Raw genomic sequence first — 16,569 nt, 5'->3', positions numbered from 1 at the left:
TAAAAATATTTAATTTACGTCAGTGACAAAAATATTTAAAGTTTTTATGATGCGCGATAGACATTATTTATAGTCGAACTTGAATGAGCGAAAGTTCAAAGGACAGGGATATTTTACTTGCTTATAGAGATTTCTCTGTATACCGATTTTCTCGTTTATGGAGGTCGTACGTATGAATCGAACAAAACTCTCCCTTATTAAAATTAAAATAAATTGCAGCATTCATGACAAATTGATAAAGATGGCTTTAGATTTTATTGAAAAAAAAAACTTTTTAATGTTACTTTAACTTTATTACGAAAGTAAAATACATTGAGTAAAATTATGCTTAAAGAATGCCCGTCAATACAAAATCGACACATTTTAAGAATACTTAATTTATTTTTAATTAAAATTTCAAAATCATATAAGAAGTCAAATTCTCGAAGTTTTATTCTATTAAATGCAGTTTAACATAATTCAGTCTTAATCTTTATAAAAATTTTATTCGCCTCAAAGATAAAAAATGCATAGTTTATAATAGACGTAGCTTATAAACAGGAGTTTTTAAAATAGTTCACAATAATGAACCAGTCAAAAATATTTATCTAAAAATTATTAATGCCTATAAAATGGTCATTTGCCTAAGTATATAAGACAGGGAAGAGTCTTTAAAATAATAAAAAGAATTAAAAAAAATTCATGCGTCATAGACAAAAAATTAAATACTAAATTAGGTCTTTACTATGATGTCTTTATATAAATAGATCCGGTTACTTCTATTTCTTTATAAGTCTATGGTAGTTTTCAGTGTACTTTATCAAAAAAAAAAATTAACTTGTTACAATGACAATGGAAAAATAAATTAAATATTGTTACCAAAAAAAAAACGAAATAAAAAAAAATGAGTAATGACTTACATGAATGACTTACGTCAATTTCGTCAATTTAAGAGAATTTTATTGTGACGTAATTATAATTTTTAAATGTCGAAATTTTATCTGTAAAGACCTTAACATGAGTATTAATTGCTTTAACTACATTAATTACTTAAAAATTAAACAAATAAAAAAATCAAACTATCTAGGAATTAACTCTCCTTGATTTATTCTTCGATGGAGTTGATGAGGAGTTGCAATTTAATTTCATATCTTCTGTAAAAATATCTGACATAGACAGAGCATTTTTGTTAATAACATGTACAAAATTGTCAACATTCTCTTTATCATCTAACTTAGCTTCGGTGAAACGGAATCCGGTAAATTTTAAATTAGAATTATCAGTGGAATTATAAAATTGTGTACTATCTGTTGATGTTTCATCTTTGAAACCGCTGTCAACTCTCATCCATGTTACATTGGATATTTCTTTCAAAGCGGAATTATTTATATTCTTTGATGTTTCAGTGACAGTTAATTCCGATGGTTTTATGGCACTTTCATAATAACTAGAAGCATTCGCATAGAATGTATTTTCATTAAAACCACTATCAATTCTTTTAAAACTACAAGAACTTTCACCAACATTAGTATTTTGAGTATTATAAGTAAACTGAGGTAAATCAGTCAAAAACTTAAGATCGACATTGTTAAAGTCAATTTTTTTATCTTCTAGACTAAGTGAATTGTCTGAACAATCTAAGCTATTATCTAAAGACATGTGTGAAGGGCTTGTTGTAACACAGCTACGAATTTTACTAATTTCATGCGATAGAACACTATGTTTACTTTTGCCTTTTATAGGTGTTTCTTCTAGTATATGTAATTTAGCACTATCTAGTTTAGTGGAAGATTGTATATCACATGATTGTTCCTTGAATAGTTCTAATTTAACTAGATTTTTAATACTCGAATCTTCAACTATTGACCAAGCTTCTTGGGCACATTGAGTTTGTCCACTCTCCGATTCTTCTGAAAATTATTTTTTCGTTTTTATCACAAAACCGTTTTGTTGAGAAAATTACACATGCACATAGTATATTTGATTTAGATGCTTTTGAAGTTATATAAATCTCAAATTTTACAAGTCTTGATTTTCATAAAGTTTCTCTATTTCGGATAATAAACACACATTTACAGTAATATTTGATAATTAACTTTATAAGTTTTATTGGCATTTTGAAAGTAACAAAAGCTTCTTGTAAGGTTTATTTTTTAGTAGCAAAAAAAAAAAATTAAAGAAAAAATATTGCCATACCTTGTGAACAATTATGAATTGATCCATCAATACTCATGTCCATACTAAAATCAAGCTTCTGCACAGAACGACTACGATTCAAACTCGACATACTGAGACTGCGTTTCTCCATTGATAAATTGGAGCCCCTTCTCGCTTTAGTTGGTGAGTCTTTTAAGGAAGCACTTCGTTTCAAACTCAATTTATTTGTTGATATTTTACAGAAACACGGATACTGCTTTTGTCTTTCTGGTTCTGGTATAATGCAGTCCAGGCAAGTTGCCATTGTGTCAGATTCAGGCGACGTGAATGCATTTTTCTGGAAGTAAATAATGACGTAAGTAATAAAATATTATAAAAAAATATCATCTAAAACACGTGTGGGGTAATGGAGTGGCGTATCCAAAATTCGTTTTTAATACTTGGTCAATTATTACCTTTGCGTAGATTCGACGCAAACGCCCCTACTATTTGGTGCCAAGTCTAATAAGTGGTAACCTAATTTCTTTCAGTTTTAAGAAACAGATAAAAAATCATTCATACAGAAATGGATCTTCAAAAGCTTACGATATTTAAATCAATATTCTGCAAGTGTCACTTGACTTATTGCAAGAATCATTAGATCTTACTAATATTATAATTGTGAATGTTTGTTTGTTTGAAATTATCCCCGGAATAACTGCATATATCTCGCTGAAATTTGTCATAGATGTAGAATTAAGCCCCAATAACACATAGACTACTAATTAAGTTTTTGTCTCACCTCTTCATCACTAGATGGTTTAGTTACTGGTGAAATGGAGGCTGAAGCAAGAGAAGATGACGTAGCTGATCCCTGATCCATTCGTTTTGGTGTTCTGAATTCTATCGGACTGAAGCATGGCTCTCCAAAGTCAACAACATCTAACGCCTTGTTGCGAAAACAAGCCTTATTGGTCCTTACATTACTTTTGCTTAATGGTGTCCCAAATGTCCGTTTTAAGCCTTTTGTCACTAAATCGTGGCTCTAAAACATGAAGTTTATAGCTATTATATATATTAGTAGCTTATAGCTGATCATAGATTATTATTGACTTGCTTACAAAGAAGTTTTTATTTATTATTTTCATCTAAGGAAATATTACAATATAATACTAACATTATAAATGAGAAAATTTAGATGGATGAGTGGATATTTTTTAGAAAATATTTAAGGAGTGGCTTAATGGATCTTGCTAAAATTTGACATAGATGTAGAACACAATCTGTGTGCTGGCAAAATGTAGTAAATATTTATAAATTATTTTACCAAATCAGGACTGATAACAATTGGTGAATGAGTTTCAAAGCTGGATGGTGGACGAGTCTCTTGATGTACTTCATCGTCAGTCACCTCTGAATCATAATGTTCTGTATCACTATGCTCTTCAAAGAACAACTGTCTTCGAAATGAATCATTTGCAGTAATAACATAATCACCAGATACATTCTGGTCCTGAAATAATAATTATAATATACATAGAGTGTCAGTGGCTCAAGGGTTGAAGCTCTTGATTTGTAATATGCAGGTCCTGGGTTCAAATTCAGCCATGTACCATTGTGTTTTATCAATTTCTTACAGAGATGGAAAACATTGTTATACAACCTTCACATGCGGGAAAACCAACTGGCACTAAGTCAGCGTCATTGAATATGGCCCAGTAATCCATAACTTAGAGTAGGCACTGAGTCCCTCAGTGGGGACTCATAGTGAGCGGATGATATTATACAGAACAAAAATCATTCAAATATGTTAACATTTATCACCTGTGTAAATGTACAAAAATTTTGCAAAATTTCTTCGACTTCATGAGGTAGATTTTTCGGAAAACTCAGAACTGTTTGTACTGAAACTAAAGTAATTGCACCATAAATACTTAATTGTGTAAAAAAATATTAAATTTAAATATAATTTTGATGAGACTTACCATCTTTTTTAGTCACATATGCAGTTAAACTATTTCCTAGAACACTTGTGTTAGGTGTTTTTTTCAATAGTGGCTTGACTTTTTTTGATGTCTCTAGTGGACTAGGGACCACCAATTCTTGTGAAAAAAATCTAAAACATTTTATATTCACTGATTTTATTGTCACACCTTGTTTTTCTATATGTAGTACAGTATTTTATATACAGGTTGTAGATAAACAGGTTGTGTGATTAGGTAGGGGAAAAAGATATACAGTTGAATCTGGATAAGTGAGAAATCTGTATAAGCATGAGTCATTATCCAGTTTGAAGGAACAACCTCAAAAAGTGAAAAGAACAGGTTAGAAAGAACCTCAATAAGCTGGAAATATATTGCAGATTGCACTCCGTGGATTTATTTTAAAATGCGTTTTTAGTGATAAATATTTTTAGCACTTAGTTATTGTCAAATCCTGAGGTGATCATTAATCTAACCAACTTATCCTCCCCTCTTTCAACTTTATTCAACCTCTGGGTTTTATAATGGTGATAATAGCCAGTTATAAAGTTGCCATGGCATTACTATGGGACAAATAGACGATGACATGAGTAGAATTTCTAAAGATGAAATGTTTTCATTATAATAATATATAGAATTTCATACCTGTCTGATGCTTCTTCAGCAATCTTTTCTAACATAGGATCGGGTGATGGTTCAAATTGACTACTACATGCAACTATATCAGCAGGTACTAAAGTAGATGCTTGGTCTATGTCCCATTTAAAGCACCCAGTATTTTTCTTTTTGTAAATCTTACACATACCAGGACTGAAAAACGTGAATTTTAACAATGAATACTGTTAGTGAAGATAAGAATTATGAAATATATCAATACTCACCTACAAATCGGTTTGTGTAACCTCTCTATTAGGGCTTTATCAAACGGATTTCTCACTTTTTTAGGTTTAGTTGGTGGGGTAAATTTACAATCCTGATTCGAGCCATCATTCTTCGTATTCATTTCGAAAATAACGTCGTCCTAACCATCCACAAACCAATAATCAATTTATCACAATTTTTACTCACAACTTCCCACAGCTTACAAATTGATTTTGGTAGTTATTTAAAAAGTTACCATTATTTTTAGATTTGGCACTGTTACTTCAAAATGCAACCGAAAATTACGAAAATTATATTTCTGATAGATTTTAACACATATACAAAATAAAAATCTTTTTTTCGGTATTTAAATGGGAGACAAAGTTTTGTGTCCTGATATATATCTAGTTCTGTCCGCTGTTGAATTTTTGTCCAAAGTTGAAGTATGATTTTTATAAGTTGGCACAATTGATGATTTGTCAAAATATGTCAAAACAAGACGATTCGTTGCAAAACAATTTTTTTAAACTTCAGAAAGTAATACAGTGAATTTTTATTTGATTCGTTGCTTATATTTGTACATAATGAATAATTTAGACTACGAACCTATGGATATTGATTCAAGTGCAAATTCCTACGCCGCTATGGATATATCTTATAATGAAATAAAAGAAGAAGAAGAAAAGACTGAAACTGCTAGTACGACACCAGATACTCAAGGAATAAAAAAATTCCATATAGATATGCCTGCTCAAAAAGAAAAAAGGATATTATTCAAATCTAATCTATATTTACTAGCTTTTATCATTGGAAGTGTAATCACGTCAATTTTATACTATAATGTGATTAAATTTGAATGTTGTCGTGAGATTAACACGAAATTGTTAAAGGATGCGTTGTCTTCCAAAGTTCACGGTCAGTCGAATGCTATACAAACTTTTATCCAGGCATTAGATGATAATACTAGCAGCAAGATCTTAATTTTATATGGAGGGACTGGTGTTGGAAAAACATTATCAATATCAATAGTACTTAATAAATTATTAAATTTTTCAAATGTATATCACTACACTATGCCAAGTTTTGTAGACAAGTTTACAACCGAGATAAAGATAGGCTTAGTTTTTTGTGAGAAATGGATTATTATTGTAGATGATTTGAATGCTGGAGACAAGCATATAACATCTATTGTGAATGATATTATTGAAAAAACTGAGAATTTAAAAAGCAATGTTACAATAATGTTGGTTTACAACTGTGACACATCAAATGATTCCTTTTTGATAAATTTACAACAAGATTTTAATAGTGTTAGTGCTACAAAATATTTTATTAAATATTTGCCATTAAGTGAAGATATTTTAAAGCAATGTATCAAAGATGAATTAGAGCAAAGACTGGTTAAAAATGTAGATATTAACATGATTATGAAAAATTTTAATGTCTCACAAGATGGATGTAAAGGTGTACATACAAAGATTAAATCATTGAATTTATTTTGACATATAGGTATGTGTTTTTTAATATAGTAAAATCGATGCTTAATTTAGTAAGTAGAATTTAGTTTTAAATAATATTGTATATTTGTTTAATATTGTAATATAAAAGATGTAATTTAATGTAATTGACTATATATTTATTTGTTTTTTATTGATTGTAGTAAAGAGTTATTGAGAGTGTAAATAGAATTTATTTTTACAAAGTTGGTGCTTATTATTTATCCATAACATTTTACAACTTTGTCAAAAACATAATTACAGTTCACCTACAAAAACAATAATAGAAGAAGGAACTTTGTCATTTAATTTACTAGCATTTTGCTGGTAGTATAGGTAGTGGTTGACAAGTACATAATCATAATGTTTTTTTAGAAAAAAAAGTAAGGATAATTTATCAATTATACCAACCTTGAAAAATTGAAAATTTGCTTTTGATTATTTGGAATAGACATTAGTTGTTTCCTGTTAACTCTATATGTGAGAGATAAATAAACAACAATAATAAGAATAAGATCAAAAGAACTTTATTTTAGAGTTACATGATAATCGGCAATGCAGAGGTTTGAGAAATTATATTGCAGACAAATATATTGATAAATCTTTAATACACCTATATCTTCACATTTAAAAATTTTGCTATAAATAGCTTTCATTATAAGAGAAAATTTATATTTAATGAGGTGCAGTAAAGTATGACATATTCTAGATAATAATTACTTACGAAAAAATGAAAATTAGTAATACATTTTCATTAAATAATTCATCTTATTTTAAGTACATCCAATATTTTAGTTCAATTGAAAAAAAAATCACACAGCATAACACATATTATGCTTCAAAATTCACACAAGACAAATCCTAGCTGAGTTTTTATTATATTTAAATTGAAAATATTTCTATGACATAAATAATAGAAACAGATCTTAAGGGTACATATTCACTGGCCCGCGTCGGACGCACAGCATGTATGGACAAAACAGATTTGCTTTGTTTTGATGTGATGCGTTGGAATGATGGACGCAGAGTACTTAAGATTTTAAGTACTCTGCGTCCATAGTACAAAATAAATCTGTTAAGGGCCATGCGTGTGTTGCGTCCGCCATGGGCTGATGCACCCGTACCTTTATAATTCATTAAATATCTGAATACCATATTGCACTGCACCCTAACTATATAAGTATTTTTCTAAATATACTGAAACATTTGAAGCACAGTTTAATAAAGTGCATTTTATATATTCAAAAGTGTCTTTCAATGATTTATTGAAGGAACTTAAGTAAGTACACATTTTACTTGTTGCCAATCGGATTTTCTAGACCGCTGCCATAAATAATCCTTTATTTTCGTCCATTTAGGTAACTGGCTGTATCTAATTTAAAAAGTACATCATCTGGTGGTATATGATAAGTTTTTGAAAAATTTTCTTATTGGTTGACTATTGACCCTTCAACATTAATTTTGTTTTGGGTTTTCTTATTAGAAAATACTAGAAATTGAAGTATAAGTGAATTTTTATCATATAATAATATCTTAATAAAATCAGCAGTAATGAATTGTATTCTATTCAAATTTCAATGGCAACTCTGTTCAAATATGTCTTATTTTTTGGAGGATATCGGATTCAGCATATATTTTTTTAATAAAAACTTATTTTGGTATGGAACAATTATTGTATTTATTAATAAAATTCAGCCAATAGACAAACATTTAAATGTTATTTTTAAAAAAAGCTCCCCTAAATTTAAAAGCCAGCGAGGTAAAGTGCATGCAAACAGGAAAATGTGCTATAATATATGAGGAGAGCTGCATTCTAAAATTTCAAAAATTGTAAAATTTAGATACTCGAAATTGGTACGTAATAAATCCCTTAAATCATTGTGTACATTTGAAACATCAATGCGGGAAGACAAAATACATAATTTTTATGAAAATAATTATAAAATCATTGTCAAATATTAAAAAGAAACTTATAATATTTGTGCATCTAATACAATATTTTATTTGAATTGAAGAGTTTATATTTCTAAAAATATTTCCGACACAAATATTAAAGAACATTTAGGGTAGTTGATAAAATCTTTACATATATTAATCTGAAATAACAAATAAAATACTGATTGTTAACAACCTATAACAACAAAAAATCATACTTAAAACTCTGTAAACATTTTTAACCTTAATTATTAATCATATAATTGTCTGATAATTACCATCATTAGTTAACGCAAATATGTACTATAAAGTTGTGATAAGTTGGTTGTTTGATAATATTGTTAATACTTTCCAAAAGTACTAATATAAAAGTACTATGCTGGCTTTAAGATGTAATATTTTACCAATAATGGACACGAAGCATTATATCCGGTGTTCATAAAATGATGCTATCAAGTAATAATTAAATCTAGTTTTAAAATACATAGAAAGTATGATTACGGCTTGTTATAACATTAGTAAAATAAATATAAATTATTTTTAAAAGCAAAACCAAAATTGAAAACACTCAAACAAATAATGTGCAAATTAATATATCTATGTACATACAGAATGCATGTATAATAAAAATTAATTTTTTAAAACATTGATTAATACTAGATATATGTATGCGTAACAATAAAGACTAGAATAAATTTTAGTTTTTTTTTTACAGTTATTGGCACTAATTTCAAAAGTTAATGGCACAAATATGTACTCTGGTTTATACTGCATATTATAATTCACTATGACCACTTGTGTGTAACATTTGGTCACAATTTACAACATTTCAGGTTTACTAAAATTAAGTTTTGCTAACTATACTAAAGTATTTTTTTTATAAAACTTGTAAAAAAACAATAAATTTCTTTTTATATCTAATTACAATTCTAATAAACAATAATTTATCAGTAAGGATATTGGCTTATAGCTTTTCTATAAGCAAATCAGCAAAATTAATGCATTTTACATTAAATTCATGTAATTAGGACACATAGCTTCATCACAATAAAATATATAAGTACAAACTGCCACACAAATGTTATTCTTAAGTAAATATTATTGCAAAATCAATGATATTATAAAGATATGAGGTGTTTATTACTATCATATATAGGACCTGTATTTATTCAAGCTGAAATAACAGGATTTAAATCTAAAAATTGACAAAATTGATATAATTCACTTAAAACATTATAACAAATCCGCACTAGCTAAAACTAGATAGTTATTGAGAACTAATATATTCTATAGTTTTAAAATATTTTAATACACTACTAAATTTGTCTTAGTATTGCAACATGTAGTGCCAATAACTGCAGCAATAATTCTTAAGTCTTATTATCTAGGTATTCAATAACAAATAGAACACCTTTTTAAGCACGACAAAACATTCATAGTTAAAAATGTAGAGAGACTTATTGAGAAATGTGCTAAAAACTCGAAATGTTTAAAATTTCTGCATTTCACATATTCACCTATGACATAGATTCACTTTTATCAGATCTGTTTATTTCCTGAGATTTCTTTGATGTCAATTATAATGAGATTTTCGATGGTATTATTCGATTGTGGCGGAGATCAGAGTTATTTTACATTCTACGAGCTATCAACTAGCATCAAGCACTGAACAATTCAACGGTATCACATTTTAGCCACATTACTGCCTTTTTAGTTCGATAACTATTACATTATTAGATATAGCTTTTGAATTGTTTACATTGACATAAATATTTATCTAAATATTAACTTAATTCCTTGAGATTACAAAAGAATTCTAATAAAATTCGTGTAATTTTCATAGCGGAATTGAATATTAAGTTTCAAATATAATCTTGTACTGTTGCCATAGGAGTGTGATGTGCGCACTCATTCATCACCATGAAAGGTGACAATCGTTTTGATAGCCACACCATTACACAGGGCTTGCTTTTTAGAACTTTGAATTTGTGGCAACTTGACATGGGAGGGGACTAGTTAGGAGCGATGGAAGTGGACAGCTATCCACTTGTTGTGGCGTTTGTGCCATATGCGAGTTTCCTGCGATTGGTGAGTTTCACGTCGCCCTTCTGCATCGACGCTCTGCGTTAAACACACGTACGCAATCACCGCTACGTCATCACCGAGCAAGTGCACCCTGGGGTTTAGGATTGTAGTATTGGTCTTAACGTGTGCTGGAGTATTATCGATAAAGAATTTATGGAATTCTACACCCTCCACCAAATTGCCCAGTGCATCAGGATCAAATGCAGTCACATTAGGATCACAAAGTTTTGAATATGTATCGTAGTCTCCGTTGTTTACAGCATCTATAAGGACTTCAGTGACCTTAATCACTTCGGCACGGCGAAGAGAAGCATTACTGTCGCCACGGGCTTTTCCAAATGAATCAGCTTTTGTAAGCGCTTCTTCTTCGTGGTCTTTTGAAATGACTGTACACGCTCTGTCTACTCCCTTCTTATCTTTGTCTAAATCCTCATCCTCCAAAGTAGTACTGCTGTCAGTCGATTCTTTGACTTGAGATCCATCTCCCTTCTTGTTTACCATTGATTTTCCAGAGAAGTTGCGTGTCGCAAGCATGGTGGTTAAAATCGCTCCTTTCAGTTTGCGGCGAGCATTGAACTTCTTCAAGCAGTCCACAGTTTCTTGCCTGTGCATAACTGAAGCAACGCGTTCGCGGTGGCAGATCCACGGATGCTTAAGAGCTTCGGAAGCTGTGATTCTCTTACTTGGGTTTACAGTTAACATCTGATTTATAAGGCTTTTCGCCTCAGGTGTTACGGTGTCCCATTCGGGGGAGGGGTAATCATAAGCTCCCGCTTTAATCTGCCCATATAATCGGTGTTGATCCTCATCCCAAAATGGGGGATAGCCAACAAGCAAAATATACAGAATAACACCACAAGCCCAGATATCTACAGGTTTCCCGTAAGGTTCCTTCTTTAGCACTTCTGGAGATAAATAACCAGGAGTTCCGGCAAAACCAAACCATGCTTGTTGGTCACCTTGTACTTCAATTGCTAAACCGAAATCAGCAAGTTTTACAGCTGCTCCTTTAGCCTTGCTTGCAAGCAATAAATTTTCGGGTTTCAAATCCCTGTGGACCACGCCGTTGTGGTGGCAGTGATGCACTGACTCCAAAATCTGCTGAATGCAATGAGAAGCATCAGCTTCAGAGTAAAACTCTCGCGCTACAATATCTTCAAATAATTCTCCACCAGTTACTAAATCAAAGACGAGATAGTGAAAATGCTCCTCTTGGATGGAGTCATGAAGTCTAACAATATTAGGATGCTGCAATTTTCGACAAATTCTAGCCTCTCGTTCCAGTTTCTGAAAATCTCTAGCTGAGAGTTTTTTAGTATTGATAATCTTCGCTGCAAATTCATAGCCAGTAGATTTTTGAACAGCACGTCTCACTATTGAAAAGGCTCCTTTCCCTAGTTCCTCTTTAAGGTCGTAATTGTCCGAGAAACGGGTGCTAACACTTTCGCGATTCGGATTAGCCATTTTTCTCTATGCTAATATTTCACTTTTCAACAATTTTAACTTACGGCGCTTTGACTTTGAACTCGAACGTATGTTTGTAACACTCTGAAACAATAATATAATAGTTATAAACATTTGAAAACGATTATTACTAATAGATACGCCTTCTTTATATGTGTTACGTATGAACAAAAAAAGTTAGGAATGACAAAAAACTTATGCTTTCGTTTTTGGTTCTACTCGATACAATCCTTACATATATTATTAATGCGGATGTTTGGATGTATGAATGTTTGTTAGAAGATATATTCAGAACGGCATCATGAGTCTCGCTGAAATTTGGAATATAGGCTACTAATTGAGTTTTTTTAATCCTGCGCGAACGAAATCTAGCGCTATTATAAATTTGGATAGGTGGATGGATGATTGTTACAAGATATCTGCCTAGGGCTTAGTGGATCTTAATGTCATTTGGTACACTTGTGAAACATTGTCTAGAAGAACACTTATTAGGATACTTTTAGTATGCTTTTTTTAATCCGTGCGGACGACATCGCATGATAGTACGATTTAAGAATGTGTACGATTTAACTGTGTGTAGTTGCTTAATATACGGGTTAGTATCTTACGGTATCATTTAAAAAAAATCATTCAAAAAAACTAGCGATGAGAGTGGAAATACTATATGAAAAAAGCCGGCTATGAGAGTGGAAATTATGGTATTCTCGTATTTTCCATTTTTCTATTAATTTTTTGTGGAAATATGCGAAATAAATATAACTTGACTTGCATGTGGAATACATTTTCCTTATCGTTTCCCGCATACTTTTTGTACTTAAACTAATGATAATACAAGGAAAATATATGTATGATAGTCAATTGTTATTATTACAGTAGTCGGTACGTATATCTATAAAATGTGCCGAGAAAGTAATTCCATTTAGAGCCAAATGATTTTTATTTAGCTCCAATAATTTAATTTTAACCAAACATACTAAATATTATTTATTAGCCGAATATTAAATTTATATTAAGCAATTATTTGTTAATTAATTGTTGAGATAGCCTAACATGATTTTTTTAAAGAGTAATATTAACTAATATATTGTCCTATGTTGTGCTAAAAATACGCATTGCAAAATATCCAATAATTATGTTTTCTTTATTTAAAAATATCAATCTCTGCCTACCTTATTTTAGTTTCAAAGCTTTGAAGCTTATATGAAAGTACTCAAAATATGTAGGTTTAAACATAAATAAATGAAAAAAGAACAATTTTTTTTAATACGACTAGTTTAAGGTTAAGATTTCAGATACGGATACGCTAAATGAAAATGCTAAATATCTCTAATTTAATTATTTGCCAAGTGTGTTACTTAATGTGTAATTTTTGTTACTAATTCCAAAAGTACCGATAACATATCCCGACAATTACTGTGAACATATTTTACAAAAAAAAAAACTTGAAAAAGTATTTAGTACGAAAAAAGAAGTTTAAATTAAATAATAGTTTAACTTTTCTACATTTGTGTTACATTTTACATCAAGAGCTACTACACCTTAAGAGACAGAAAATATTAATTTATTGTATTTCGGTCACAGATCCTAATTTCGATGTAAGCAAGCTCAATTTATAACACGTAGATGCCTAGACAATAGCAAACGCGATCACCAACATAGACTTCTAATATTAACACTACGGCACCGGGATGACATTTCGTTAGCGCAAAATAATCGATACACCATTGTCTCACATTTTATGAAACCTCGACTAAATCCTTCCATTCACGTTATAATTACCATTCCAAAAAATATAATTCCGATTTCATAATCATAGATGTCACATTAATAATTTAAAAATAACACTGCTATTAAATTATGTTAGTTTAAGATAATCAGTGCGCGACATTTGACGATATTCTTAGATGAAGTCGCTCGTAGTCTGTTCGCGATATTTTTAATTCAAGCATTCACCGCGACGAACACAAAAATACAATAATTTTAAAACACTTATGTTAAATAAAAAGAAATTACCTCTTATGTGCCCATTTTACACTATATTAACAGACGAAGATCAAAAACTAAGGGCCTAGCCCTACACCACACTCTCCTTCTGCTCCGGACACGAGCTTCGGGGTCAAATTCATAGACATCTGTGAGTTGCCAGCGCTGCGCGACTACGGTTTTATTTTGCTTCCACGCCGTTCCGAACGATTTTTCTCAGCAAATAAAAACTATTGAACTGCTATTTGATTTTTCCATAACGTAAGCCATTCACATCATTGTATTTATGTATATAAAGATAATTTTAAGAATTATTTTCACTTGTATAATTTTTGCTTATGTAAATACTGGGGTGTGTACGTAAAATCGATACAGTAGCGCAACGGCTAACCAAAGAGAAATTGACATAGCAGTGCGCACACGGAGCCATCTGTTGATATCAATGGCGAACTACACTATTTAAGTAAATTGATATGCTTATGAAAGCTCATGAAAACTGAACTGAATTTTTAATGTATTCACTATGCTGACTAATTCAACTATTGCAGTTAACATTTTGTCATCTAAGCAAATGTCTTATTCATTTTCGGTCATTTATTTGAGCATTCACGTTAGCTTTTAAGAACATATTTTAGAGTTTTATTGCTTAAAATTTACTTGAGCCTATGTATAAATCAATAAAGGGTAATTAGTGGTAATTTCGTAAGATATCATAGTAAAATTATGAGTAATAATATTAGTAGGAAATACAAGTTGTATAGGACTGGTTGTACAAAAAAATCTTTAGCTAAGTTTAATATGTTAAGAAATTTATTTATGTTTTACGTTACTAAATAGTTTATTATATTTATTAAAAAAATACATTTACGACACAAGTTTCTCACATGAGACATATCCATTTTAAATCACACAAGGAACTTGTTCTTACAAATTTATGGACAGTCAGCAAAAAACATCGTTTTGGCTTCAATTACTCTATTTCAAATAACTGAGATAGGAGATAATTATGGTTGTAAATGGAAGTATAAATTCATTAATTTCATAGTCAATATAATTTCAATTAGTACCAGTACTGATGTGGTTGAAAGAGACAGAACCAATTCGAACGCTAGTGAGAGGGAGCGAGATAAAGTAATGTTTGAGTTACGTACTCATTTGAATAATCTCACTGATATTGTTCCAAGGGGCAGTACTATGCATTGAAATATTTAGTTTTTAACATGTATGTTTTTGATATACAAATATTGGATTTGAACTAAGAGAACTTGTTCTCATGAGCTAATATAATCTATTTGAGTGCTTGAAAAATCGTTAATAACTACTAAAGTGAAGAGAACGGCGTACTAATTTTGGGTGTACTTAGATGTCGCGAGAAAGACATTTATCTAAAATTTATAAATATGAAAAATTAAGTCATCTCCGAAACGCTATAAATTTTTTTGCAACATTTTGTTTGGACACCGACTAATGTTTTGCAATACTGATAATGGTACTAACGGGAATGGTAGTTTAGTAAAATATATTAAGATGTTTTATTATTATTTCATATATATTATTACTTTATAAGTGTCAAAGGTAACAATCCTGCAACATCATGCGCTCATCGTAAATCAGAAATAGCTTCTTGAATCACAACAAGTTAGAAACAAAGATATTTAAATTTAAATCCCTAGTCTGCGGAAACTTTTCTCAATACTATAATAGCTTAAAACGACTAATTGTTTTTTATTTATTGCAACTACCTACTAATCTTGTCAAATTTCAATCCTGCGTTACGCACGAATAAGGAAGTGTCTCTTGTATTTCGGTTCAACGACCTTTAGATAATCGATTTCAGTACAGAATTGAAGAATACTGTTATAAAGACGCAAATAAAGTGCCTTTTTCGTGAAAAATATAAATATAAAACATAGACAGTTTAAGGTATGTATGTACAATGTTTTAAAATATAGCAAAAATTAAAAATCCAGTAAAATTTAACTTGTAAGTTACTCATCTGGGTTGTTTTCTCTGTTTATATCATCACCATTTCGAAACGGTACATTACTGCCGTTGTTTGCCGTTCCCCTTTTGTGAATGCTAAATTCAACGGTATTTCAAAGAAATCAAAACTGGTTCACATCTTGCGCAAGTTTAGGGGAATCGACAAGGGCTTTCGGGACGGGCCCTTCCGAAATTCGCCGGTGCACAATGCACCCTCCGTGCCCATCCCCACGCGAGGTCTCTTATTATTACGCGACTCCTGTTCCTATCCCCACATTGTTCACATTATTTTTATATCGGTCCTCGATTGACGCGTTACAAAGTTTCGTGAGCTCGAAAAAGTTTCAATCTAATTTCCTTACGTTTCTTAACGTATGTGCACTTTGCAACAGTAAAATCGAGCACACCAGTTGGAAATTGTGCTAATAAATCGCGCGAAGGTATTCGATCGGTTGTCACCTAATATATGAAGCGAAGGGAAGTATTAAGGTTTCGAACGTTGCGGTCGTCTCAGGTTGCTTTTCTCATGAGCGGACTTGCTTGTAAAATAATAACTTGAGAATAATATGTGGTGTTGGAGCGTAGGTACGCGCCGTGCTGCGTGCAGCGTCCGCGAGCCTGTGTCATGTGCGGTTATATCGATCGTGGCCGCCTCTCCGAGCCTA

General features: G+C 30.9%; 3 protein-coding genes across 4 annotated transcripts; 1 reads left to right on the top strand and 2 right to left on the bottom strand.

Annotated features, from left to right (window-relative positions):
* Positions 1 to 346: 346 nt before the first annotated feature.
* On the bottom strand, positions 347 to 5,244 carry bora (aurora kinase A activator-like protein bora). Of its 2 annotated transcripts, none has more exons than XM_013322831.1 (8): positions 4,979 to 5,244; positions 4,743 to 4,907; positions 4,101 to 4,231; positions 3,940 to 4,025; positions 3,443 to 3,628; positions 2,918 to 3,160; positions 2,176 to 2,473; positions 347 to 1,886 (listed from the first exon to the last, which is right to left on the bottom strand). In XM_013322831.1, exons 1-8 carry the CDS (start codon positions 5,098 to 5,100, stop codon positions 1,063 to 1,065), a joined length of 2,055 nt encoding a protein of 684 aa, XP_013178285.1. In that variant the 5' UTR covers positions 5,101 to 5,244; the 3' UTR covers positions 347 to 1,062. The 2 variants fall into 2 exon arrangements, with proteins under 2 accessions (XP_013178285.1, XP_013178283.1); XM_013322829.1 differs by having other exon boundaries at positions 348 to 1,889; positions 4,979 to 5,241.
* Positions 5,245 to 5,457: 213 nt separating this feature from the next.
* Positions 5,458 to 6,235, top strand: LOC106125077 (uncharacterized; the record flags this gene model as incomplete). Its single annotated transcript, XM_013322159.1, has 1 exon — positions 5,458 to 6,235. A coding segment is annotated over exon 1 (693 nt), but the record flags the coding sequence as incomplete, so codon positions are not given.
* A 2,705-nt stretch (positions 6,236 to 8,940) lies between these two features.
* Positions 8,941 to 14,078, bottom strand: CaMKII (Calcium/calmodulin-dependent protein kinase II). The gene is made up of 2 exons (XM_013322568.1): positions 13,952 to 14,078; positions 8,941 to 12,022 (listed from the first exon to the last, which is right to left on the bottom strand). Exon 2 carries the CDS (start codon positions 11,936 to 11,938, stop codon positions 10,406 to 10,408), a length of 1,533 nt encoding a protein of 510 aa, XP_013178022.1. The 5' UTR covers positions 11,939 to 12,022; positions 13,952 to 14,078; the 3' UTR covers positions 8,941 to 10,405.
* Positions 14,079 to 16,569: the final 2,491 nt, after the last annotated feature.

The sequence above is a fragment of the Papilio xuthus genome, unplaced genomic scaffold (assembly GCF_000836235.2).
Source record: "Papilio xuthus unplaced genomic scaffold, Pxut_1.1 DF825928.1, whole genome shotgun sequence".
In the NCBI taxonomy this organism is placed as follows: domain Eukaryota; kingdom Metazoa; phylum Arthropoda; class Insecta; order Lepidoptera; family Papilionidae; genus Papilio; species Papilio xuthus.
Note: the sequence above shows the minus strand (reverse complement) of the source record. Positions and strands in the feature narration are given on the sequence as shown.

Bases quoted from the DNA above. Each gene is read 5' to 3' on its own strand.
- bora (XM_013322829.1), bottom strand. From the start codon at position 5,100: ATGAATACGAAGAATGATGGCTCGAATCAGGATTGTAAATTTACCCCA. The intron at 4,232-4,742 runs GTATGAAATTCT...AAAATGTTTTAG, and splicing joins GCTGAAGAAGCATCAGACAG to ATTTTTTTCACAAGAATTGG. The intron at 2,474-2,917 runs GTGAGACAAAAA...ATTTACTTCCAG, and splicing joins AACCATCTAGTGATGAAGAG to AAAAATGCATTCACGTCGCC.
- CaMKII (XM_013322568.1), bottom strand. From the start codon at position 11,938: ATGGCTAATCCGAATCGCGAAAGTGTTAGCACCCGTTTCTCGGACAAT.